This window comes from Lolium perenne, chromosome 4 (genome assembly GCF_019359855.2).
Source record: "Lolium perenne isolate Kyuss_39 chromosome 4, Kyuss_2.0, whole genome shotgun sequence".
In the NCBI taxonomy this organism is placed as follows: domain Eukaryota; kingdom Viridiplantae; phylum Streptophyta; class Magnoliopsida; order Poales; family Poaceae; genus Lolium; species Lolium perenne.
In genome coordinates this window covers 21260696-21271437 of record NC_067247.2, presented here as the reverse complement: position 1 = coordinate 21271437, position 10742 = coordinate 21260696, and the positions used below count along the sequence as shown (strand labels likewise).

The 10742-nt window shown below is 45.8% G+C and overlaps 2 protein-coding genes across 2 annotated transcripts; both read left to right on the top strand.

Moving 5' to 3' along the window:
* Nucleotides 1-4673: 4673 nt before the first annotated feature.
* On the top strand, nucleotides 4674-5108 carry LOC127346602 (uncharacterized). The gene has a single exon (XM_051372886.1). It carries the CDS (start codon nucleotides 4674-4676, stop codon nucleotides 5106-5108), a length of 435 nt encoding a protein of 144 aa, XP_051228846.1.
* A 2093-nt stretch (nucleotides 5109-7201) lies between these two features.
* Nucleotides 7202-8268, top strand: LOC127346601 (vignain-like). Its single transcript, XM_051372885.1, has 2 exons — nucleotides 7202-7843; nucleotides 7939-8268. Exons 1-2 carry the CDS (start codon nucleotides 7202-7204, stop codon nucleotides 8266-8268), a joined length of 972 nt encoding a protein of 323 aa, XP_051228845.1.
* Nucleotides 8269-10742: the final 2474 nt, after the last annotated feature.

Here is a 10742-nt window from a genome sequence, read left to right as displayed (position 1 = left end):
GATTATCGAGCGTACCTCGTTATTGCCTAGTCAGTTCGTCTGATTGGAAACAGACCGAACGAAGCCCTTCCGTGACTCTTTGGAGTCTTCGTCAGTTCTTCACTTCTTCTCCTTGGGAAACAGCACAAGCCACACACGACGTCGCCCATCGCCTCTCATCTCTAGATTGATGCTCGGTCTCGACCGATGTTCCTCTCGCCTCGCCCAGTCTGCGTAAAAGGTATCCAAATTCTTTGTGGATTTGGGTACCTTCGTACTATTTAGGTTATGGCCTGATTCTAGTTTTGATTGATAATTGATTTTATTGTTTTCAGTGTGAACTAATTTGCGAGTTAAGTGTTATTTAACTAACTTTGCCGGATAGATCGATATCTGCTATGGAGATTTTTCAGTTTGTGAGAGAAGCATATTGTTATTCCAATATTTCCATTGCTTAGATAATATCTTATTTACTATGCATGTAACCGTTGCATCAACAGAAAGAAGCTTTTCCAAGTTAAAATTGTTGAAGAACCATCTGAGATATGTCATGTCTCAAGAGAGGTTAAATGGTTTGGCTATCGAGAAAAAGCTCTTGGATGAAATGATATTGATTCCATCAACAACGACTTTGCATCTAGAAACATAAGGAGAAATTTTAAGGTAAGATTTATACATTATTTGATACAAATATTATTATGCATAAACTTAAAGTCTTTAATGGTTGCATTTAATAGACATATATTAAAAAAATTATTATGTATTCTAAGGAGCCCTAAATTTTAGTTTCGCCCCGGTCCTTGGAAACCTCAGGACCGGCCCTGGTCCAAATGATATAGTTTTGCGCTCCATTTTTCGTGTGCCGTGCATTCTTTGCACCGCCGGTCTTCTTTTTTCGAAATATCAAAGACGTCAACAATGGAACAATGTACATATGGACTGAAATGAGTGACATACAAACTGAAATGCGTCTAGATGCATGCGATTCAGAAAAAGCTAGGACATATTACAATTCAGGACAGACTGATATATACTATAAAAAAAATAGTTTACTAGGAAAATAATAAGTACATTGAACCCAGAGAAAAGAATAAAATCCTAGAAAAATAAACTATGGTGTGTCGGGTCCGTTGGACCTTGGCGGGCCTGCAATAAGCTCAGGGCCGGAATTGGTCTAAGAACTCTGGTGCAAACGCACGCTTAATAGGCTAGTGCAGCCACGACTTTTCTATGTTGATGACTATTCCTTTTTATGTGCCATATATATTTGCCACGTGTTTTAGATTTTTTTTTAAATTTAATCAAAAACAGTCGAGTTCATCTAAACTTGCTACATATTACATGGATTTGAATGAAATTCGATGAAATTTAAACCTAAAACTAATCTAGTAGTATTTACGGTGCCTAGAGGGGTCATGGTACTGGTGGAAGCTGTACATGTTATCATCGACGGCGTCCTTCTTGCCGCGCTCGTCGGCTTGTCGGCGGGCTCGTCACCGATGGGCCCAGCTTCGCCGTCGTGGGTGAGGGCGACGAGTGGCATTCCAGCGTCGCGGATGGACATGGCGATCGCCGCATCGATGCCGCCCCTCCAGGCGTCCTTGTCGTTCAACAATGCCATGAACGCCCTCCAGGCGATGAGACGCTGCCAATGCAGGTACTCCACCATCTTCGTGGCGTTCGCGGCCTCGTCGTCGTCCTGCTCCTCCTTCACCTCCGGCTTCAGATCAAGGAGGGCATTGGCGCACCTCTGATGTTGCCGCGCTGGTTCACTGATGGTGATTCCGCTGCAGTCGTGCCTTCGAATCACGGGCGGCGGCGCGTACTCGGGCTCCTCCTTCACCTCGTGCTTCGGCACGATGTACAGCGTTGCGCGGTGCAAGGAAGGCGCCGACCGCGCCAGTCCAAAACAAGACGAGTGCGAGGAGGACGAACTCATCCTCCTCGGCTGCCAGCGTGCCGAAGCCCAAGGAGATGGGGGCGAAGAAGGCGCCATCTCTAACCTGGGCAGTGTGGATGCTGTCGACGACGTTTGGAAGGGTGCACCCAGGAACGCCCCAGAAACGGAGGCACCCCTCCATGTTCCATGTGTTCCTCCTGCCGACGTGGCCGTCTGTGCTGGCCATGTCGCGTCATACTGCGCATGTAAGAAGTCCGCCCAACAGTCGTCGTTGCTGGTGGGGGCCCAGGTGGGATCGATGCGCTCCTCGGGGATGAGGGGCACGCGATGGGCTCTGGCCACGTCCCTCTAACTCTTCGTGCCCGGTGGCGGCGGGACGTTGATCCCGTTGACGGCCATCCTCCAGCCTTCGCTGGTTGGCAGGTGCATGTCCGGCGGGACAGGGTAGCGCGTGTGGTACAACACCCACGCCTCCGCCACCGTGAGGCTATCGTGCCCGAAGACGTCCGCGGCGAGCATGTTCATGCGGGACGACGACATTGTCGAGAAGAACGAAGGTGGCGTGAAGAAAGGGGTGCTGTCGAGAGCGATGCGGCGAGATTTGAATGTGGAAGAGATGAGAAGGAAGGAGGGGCGGCGCTTTATACAAAAGGGTCATGCGAAGCGGCAGCGGGGGCGTTGGCTGCAACAAACACCGGCGCGGACGGCCACGTGGTCATGCGCGACGAGACGCTTCATTGTGCCGCCTGGAAACCCGCCATGCCATTAACATCGCTTGACCAAAGGTAGGTGACGGGTTTTGGACTTCCGTGTTAATGATGTGTTGGCCCGCCACTCACGACGCGGTTTCACCCTCTATCATGTGCGCCCGAAGTGTCCCGTGTGAAGCGGGGACAGGCACGAGACCCTAGATAGTGTATTGAGCTGCACCAGGAGAAAAGGACCTTTAGAGCGCGCCACTAGAGCCAATAAAATGTTCGGCGTGTCCCAAAAACTTTTGAGAGCTGCTTTGACGGACACCACTTGGGATGCTTTTACCACCCCAAAGCGCGAGAACATAGTCGATCTGAACTTGTAGAGCACCCCATCCACCCCATCCACCCCATCCACCTTCGGTACTGAGAGGCCCGTCGCCACCGCGGTGGGATGGGCCCTGACAGCACAATAGTGAGCTCCCTTAGGTTGCCCCGACGAGAACAACAATATAGCACGTTTTCTTATTACACTGAGGAATATAGTGAAACTCCCCATCATGTATGCAAATTGTCGTTAAAAGAATACGACCTCTAATATGTATACTCAGTTTTTTTATTGTTATGAAAGAGGCTCATATTCAATTAGGAATGCATCTAATTACTACAAATGAATAGTAGGAGTAGACATAACCAATGGACCATCATGCTCACAGGTGTACCCAAAATTCAGCAAAGGTAATCTTTTTTTTTTGGCTCTAAATTCAGCATAGGTAATCAGCTGGTCAATAAACTTGAGCATGCATCGTGCTTACCAATTATGCTAACTATACAGCGATACAATAAGCTTTTGATAGGCGATATGTCACAACATGTATCTTTACAAAAACATGTTACTCGGGCTCCGTAGCAGTGATATGGAAGTGAAGGAGGCAACACATGTGAAGTTTAGAGTCCTATTTTTCAGGATGAAAATTGAAGGTCTGGCCTTAACTGATTGTACCTAGCAATAACCTTGTTGAGGTATTGTTTTGAGAGCGGAGACTGTCTTCATGGTGAAAACCTAAAATCTTTGGTCGGGTGACGATGGCACCGGTGCATCGTTCCCTTCTTAGAGGCATCGCTTTTGGAGAATCTGTAGCGGGATTTTTATTTCTTAGTTTTTTGTTGATGTGTGCATCTGTACTGCTATTAGGGTGATGGAGGTATTTCTATTGCTAGATCTAGGATACTGTAGCGGGATTTTTATTTCTTAGTTTTTTGTTGATGTGTGCATCTGTACTGCTATTAGTGTGTTGTGTTGTTGCAGAAGCTGGGTGACGAGGGATCACCTCGGTAATGCCTACGTATTGTAGACTAGGGTTTCGGGAGAAAGCGACGATGGAGATTCCGGGAGCGAGATTAGGCACACGATGTACCCAGCTTCGGGTCCCCTCGGTGGAGGATCCCTACGTGCTGCTAGCAATCCAGTATATGATCATAGATGTGTTTACAGGGTGCCGCCGTAAGCGGAGCTATGCTGTCTATCTGTCGTTCCCCTTTTTTCGGGTGCCCTGGCTAGCTTTATATATGCAATCAGCTTAGGGTTTTACAAGAGTCCTAGTCGACTACTTCTTCGGGTTGCCTTGTTGGGCCTTCTCCATATTTGGTCTTCTCCATATTGGGCCGAGCCAGGTATACTAATAATGGGTACCCGAAGGGTATGCCCATGTCACTGGGTGTAATTGGTATTTTTTGATATTAATATATTCCCTTTATCAAAAAAATTTGTCTAAATGAAAAGGCGTTGATCTTCTTGATTTTTCGAAAAAAAAAACCCTTCAACACAATGGCATGGCAGAACTTTTACTAAGGCAGAATACGGCCTCTCTAGCAACTGATTTTCCAGCCCGGTTTCTTGTTCGATCATTCTTCGTTTGGGCCCAACTGACATGTTTTGCGCTAAAACGTTGTTTCGAAGGAAAAATAACCCATACCTGAAACGAAGCCCCAACTGGCAATGTTTTGCCGCTAAAACATTGTTTTGAGGGAGACTGTCCATAAATGAAACAGAATGGGGAGAAGCTCGATCCCAATCCACCCAAGCCTGCTGGAGTGGAGTGATGGCTTCCCCCATATACAACCGCCGCCGGTGGCAGCCAGAGTCCGCCTGGCCGGGCATCCCGCATGAGCTGCTGGAGAAGATCATCCGCCTCCTCAACCCGCTCGGCCACGCAGCTGTCCTCCTCGTCTGCTCCTCCTGGCGCTCCTGCGCGCGGAAAGCTCCGTTCGGCCGCCCCGGCCCTGGCAGCGGAGGATCCCGAGCCTTCTTCAGCATCCAGTGCCGCGACATCCTCCGCTTCGCCCTCCGGGCCGGCCGGTGCTGCGGCCAGATCGGCGGCTGGCTCGCCACGGCCTTGGATGGGGAGGTTGGAAGCGCGCTCTGCAACATCTTCTCCGGCGAGTTCGTCGCTCTGCCACAGCCTCCCGTGTCTCCGGTGGCGAAGATGGTGCTCTCTGGGCGCCCACCTCACCCGGCTGGATGGCCGCCGTGGTGAGCCCCAGTCGGGCTGCATGCTCGCGCTGATCCAGCCCGATACGGTGTCCGGCTCGTCCTGGGCAAAGACCGATGCCGGGGTGGAGCACGGAGGTTCCAGTGTAAGAAAAACTATTATGCGCAAACTTTTATCCAATATCAATTTGCACTAGTTTGATTCAACCTTTTGATTTCTTTGATTTACGTACCTTAACACCTTTGTAATCTGTGAAGAACTACCGGAATCTTCGATGTTGAGGATCAATAAACGAGTGTTTTTCTCTTCTATCTTCCTTCTTCAAGTAGTAAAATATGGTACTACTATCACTCATACTGTATGATATTATCTCTATAATATATGGTATCACGCGATTATTGTTATAATCTTATTATACTTATTAGAATCTAAATGTAAATTTGTGTACAAAATCTATTTGATATTATTTTTTCTAGTTATACGTTCTATGATATGGTTCTCCATATCTATCTACAATACCACCATGATCTCTCATCATTAATTATAGTGATACATTAGTTTTTTTGCATGCATGAATACTTACTATAAGACCCCACGTTGGCTAGTCTTAATATATATGACATCCTTTGTAGCTGATTCTAATAAATAAGTATCATCGAAACTGAATTATATTCCAAAATCCATACTCTAAATTCATCACAAAAATATAGAATAGGAACATTAATCATGTGGAACCTCTTTATTGTAGACCACATTGATTTCATATCCACACCTAAATGAGGCCACACCCGATAGATCATCATAATTCTAAACAAGTAATTAAAATGATATCTTGGCACACATGATATGATGGGGCATGCAATATTTCTTGGTATAATTTTACAAGTTACTTTTTTCAAAAGGTAAATTAGATATGTGTTTTTCACTTCAGTTGTGATCCATAACCTATTGTAATAGTTATTGTCAAATGAAAGAGATTGGTTTTGCGGTGCAAGGAGTATCGATGGTAGATAATTAGTCATGCACTTGTACACGATAGAAGTGTATAATATTACTAAAACAAAACATAAAGGAAAACATGTTTTCTAAAAAAGCATAATTAGTAAGGATGAATGTTTGATCAATATGACTAAAATATGATATTATAAAATATTCTAGATTACACCTAATTTGAAACAAAAACCTACTCTGCTTCATAAATGTCTCATTTAAACACTATGGGATAGATAGCGACGTGACTGCAATTCAACGTGGAATTAAAGTATCACATACAAATGAGGCAAATACAAATGAGGCAAATTAATGATCATTACTGTGGAAATAGCAGAAAGATCACTTTTATGAAAAGTAAAAAATGATTTAAAGGTGTTACCTGCAGTTATGCTATTTATTTCTTTAATATCTTTGATGGTTATGAAAAAATCATATCTTTTGATATAGTATGAATATACATAATTATAAGTAATTAAAGAGAAAATATAAAAAAATTAAAGAGCAAAGATACAAAATAACCAAATATAATTGTTTTATTAAATACATAGGCTAAACACTTGATCTACCCATAGAAACACACAGTTATTTTGTTGCTTCATCACGTAACTGTTATGCGACAGATGTGGTGACATAATAGTTGCATTATGAGATTAATCATAATAGGGTGTATCATGCTACTAGATAGTAGCGTATGATACAACCTCTACAATTCATGGTATCATGTTGTATTATCATAGTCTTCTTATATTTATTGATTGTAAAATCTCAATGCAAATATATATACAAGATATATTTGACATTTATTTTTCTAGTAATACGTGCTATTATACAGTATCTACCTCTGATACCAATATGATTTCTCTCAATCATTAATTAATTTTAGTGAAATATTAACTCTAAGATATGCATATAATGGATGATACTACCTATGATGCATATATTGTCGGCATTAGCTAGGTCTACAATTGAACCGTGCCATCCTGAGGTTGTGGTAGAATAAAGGACACACCCAACCATGTAGTTCTCTCTCTCCTATATAAGGAGGTGGATCGGATGTCCTTGGAACACTCACTTCACCCGAATCCACCCACACAACTATGCAGTCTAATATTTCAATGGAAAGAGGTATGCTCCCTGCGCTCACCATGGTCGCCGCACTGGCGGCCATGGCTCTGGCGGCGAGCACGTCGGCGACGGATAGAATATACGTCAGCTCAGAGAATGTTGCTTCGGAGGAGGGCATGCGTGGCCTGTACGAGCGCTGGTACACGCTCTATAGGCACGACAGCGACCCCATCGACAAGGAGAAGCGGTTCGCCATCTTCAAGGCGGAAGCACGCGCTGTGTACGAGCTGAATGAGGGCGGCACGCGCGTGAAACATCATTTGAATTGGTTCGCGGACATGACCCAAGATGAGTTTTCCGAATCGTTCGCCAACTGCGCCCCCCTCAAGATCCGACCCCACCGCGAGATCAAGCTCAACCTTCACCAGCCTAGCCAGAACTACCCTGACAAATTGCCACTCATGGTCGACTGGCGGACCGTTGACGGTGTACTCACTAGCGTGAAGCTCCAGGGAGAATGCGGAAGCTGCTGGGCTATGGCTGCCGCCGGGGCGATGGAGAGCATCCACTTCCTCAAGAACAACAAGCGCACCAACCTGTCTGTTCAGGAACTAGTTGACTGCAGCCCCCCGAAGGAGCATTGCAAAGGTGGCAGGGCTGACATGGCCTTCCAATACGTCATCGACAAGCACGGCATCCATTCCTCCGAACAGTACCCATATGTGGGAAATGGGTCACACTGCACCACACCACCACACCCTCGGGAGCTCCCGTCATGTCTATTAGTAAATTTTACTACGTGCAACGATATGATGAGAATATGCTCATGGACGCGGTGGCCCACGCGCCCGTCGTCATTCGTTTTCGGGGCAGCAACACCACCGAGTTCAAACGCTACAGCGGCGGCATCTTCCGAGGGCTCTGCGACATCGACACCAAGCAAAGGCACGAAGCCCTGCTCGTGGGCTACGGTACAACGCCAAGTGACGATGCCAACGATCCTGGCGTCAATTATTGGCTGGTGAAGAACTCGTGGGGGGAGTCATGGGGAGAGAGGGGCTACATGCGCCTCCAGCGTGGTCATCTGGCTCATGGTGGCCTCTGCGGAATTTTGCGGCGCCCAGTGTACCCAGCACATCCAAAATAGTTCAATCACCCGTGTGCTTGATCTCCTAATAATCATGTGCTCCATTAATTAGTTCGAATGTTCGTAATGTACCTACTAGTTATGTATTCCCATTTTTAGTTGAGTGGTATGATGATGTACTATCTCTCTCGCTAATACTAAAATCCAAGTCGACGGCGTTGCTCCTTTAGACCAACACATCAACTGTAGCATCCATGAGACGGCAGACCTACACCCCCTTTTCTTTGGTGGTGGGCACTGGGCGCTGCAAACCTGGATCAAGAAAGACATGGTGGGGATGTGCCCTAGGGGGTCCAACACTGGCGACTGGGCCAAATACACTGGCGACTGAAGCCCTGAAGGGAATCTTGGACCATAGGTCAAGGCCATCCGGCCTTTTAGCTCGCAGATACGCGTGATCTTATTTATGTAGACCCTAAGCCGGGGTGTCTATATAAACCCCTAGGCTAAACCCTAGAAGTGATCCGATCTCCCATCTTTGGAAACACCTAGCTGCCATTCGCCACCACCGACTAGCTGAGCACCCCCATTGTAATCTCACCAAAGCAATACAATTTAGCAGGACGTAGGCTTTTTACTCCTCCGAAGGTGATGAAACTAAGGAACACACGTGTCTTGTGCATCTCTCGTCCCGTAGATGCCTACACCACCCTTGCCTTTCATCAACGAAGTGTTGCACCATGTAGCACCTGTCATGGTCACATTCACGATAGTGGAACCCACCGTGGAGCGTGAGGTGTCTGGCCTCAGATCTATGGGAGAGACCCTACTCACCGATCCGCCAGACGATCATTTCTGGCCGTATGATCACCACCGGTGGCTTTTTCCACATCCAGCCGAGCACCTACCACCGGGCGTTAGTGCTAGTCACCCATGCGTGGATGGTGCCGGTCAACATGATCAACTTCTTTGTTGGTTTCGCCGGAGCCACCGATTCAGCTAAGGCTCACTCTGGCCTAACGACGATTGATCCCAAGTGCAAAGTGTTGTGGTCAGCGAAGAATTTTCCCCACAAGGATGACTTGAGGGTTTATATCAAACTCTCGGGGAATTAGGAAAGAGTTGTCTCCTTCCTATTCTTCTAGCAATCCTGTAAAGTAAAATAATGCCTTGTGTCCCCAACTCCACCGTGTGTATGTCAATCACTAGTTTTTGTATTAGTAATAGTAAATAAGAGATGCAACACAAGTAAAGTAAACTAAATAAGTAAATTAAACTAAGTAAATGCCATAGAGAGGTAGTTGTTTGCGGGTTTTGTTTGTGATTAAGTAAACTAATTTTTTTTTGTATTTTCGGATTAGAATGTTGCTGCAAATAAAAAGTAAGATGAATGCAATGGAAAGGTTTTCTTATGATTAAAATTGGACCGGGGTTCATGGGTTCACTTGTCTACTTTCTTTTTAATGTTGTAGTGGATAATAACAATTCATCAATAAGATAATATTGGTGGTACTTCAATATGTGTTTGATAAGCATTCATATGGGCATCACGTTCTAACTTAGATATGATGCAATACATCTCTCTTACACTCCACAATGAAGACTCCATGCAATCTTGTATTAAGAAGTAACATAGCATAGCCATAAGTACTTTGACATGATGTTTGAATATTAAATATGATACCTTAAACAAACAAGATCGTCACTTTTTTCACGTGTAGTAGATGCATTCACTTTATCCCTAGTGAGGTAGTAAAGGAATGTTTGACACGAGAAATAATAAAAAGTGGACTAAATATTATCTCTCGCACCAGGGGAAAATAAATATGCGGGCGTGCCAGTGTACATAAGTACACAAATAAAATATAGGGAAACATGTATTTTTATTAATCTCTCAATGGAGAAACGAAATTACAAGATCCCTTTACATATGCGTCCGTGACCTGCTAGCGCGGCCGATATGACTTGGGCGATTGTGTGTTCTGATTCACGGGGCCTCGGAAGGCTCCCGATTAATTACGTTCGCGAGTCAACACCGTGGACCACCTCCGATTAAGCTGCTGCAATGGTCGTCGTCTTCAAGTCTCGTCTTCTCATGCACTTGGCGTAGACGATGATGATGTGATTGCGAAGTGGAAAGCGGGATGGTACGTCCATCGCCCCAGCGATGCTTAGACATACTCTCCTGCTTGTCGATGTCCGATGATGAAGATGTATGGCCTCGTCAGCCCAGACAGATGGGCGGCCTTCGCCTCGTCGGTGCCAGGCCTGGTGGCGTCCACCTCGTCGGTGTCGGACTTTATGTCTTGCCTTCGCCTCGTCGGTGCCCAGCAAGAAATTGTTCGCTTCATCGAAGAAAAGACAAGTCGATGGAGTGGCTTCGCCTCATCGGTGCTAGGCAGATGTTGGGGAAGATGGTCGATCTGGTTTTCAGAGTTGACTTAAACATCATCGTGTGGCAACGTGGCTTGATGAAGATGATGTATGAACTTGGCGATGTAGATTTTGTGATGTCCGAAGTGTGCATGGGCCAT

Coding starts and splice junctions, on each gene's coding strand:
- LOC127346602 (XM_051372886.1), top strand. CDS start 4,674: ATGGCTTCCCCCATATACAACCGCCGCCGGTGGCAGCCAGAGTCCGCC.
- LOC127346601 (XM_051372885.1), top strand. CDS start 7,202: ATGGTCGCCGCACTGGCGGCCATGGCTCTGGCGGCGAGCACGTCGGCG. Junction 7,844..7,938: donor CCTCCGAACAGTACCCATAT/GTGGGAAATGGG, acceptor CGATATGATGAG/AATATGCTCATGGACGCGGT.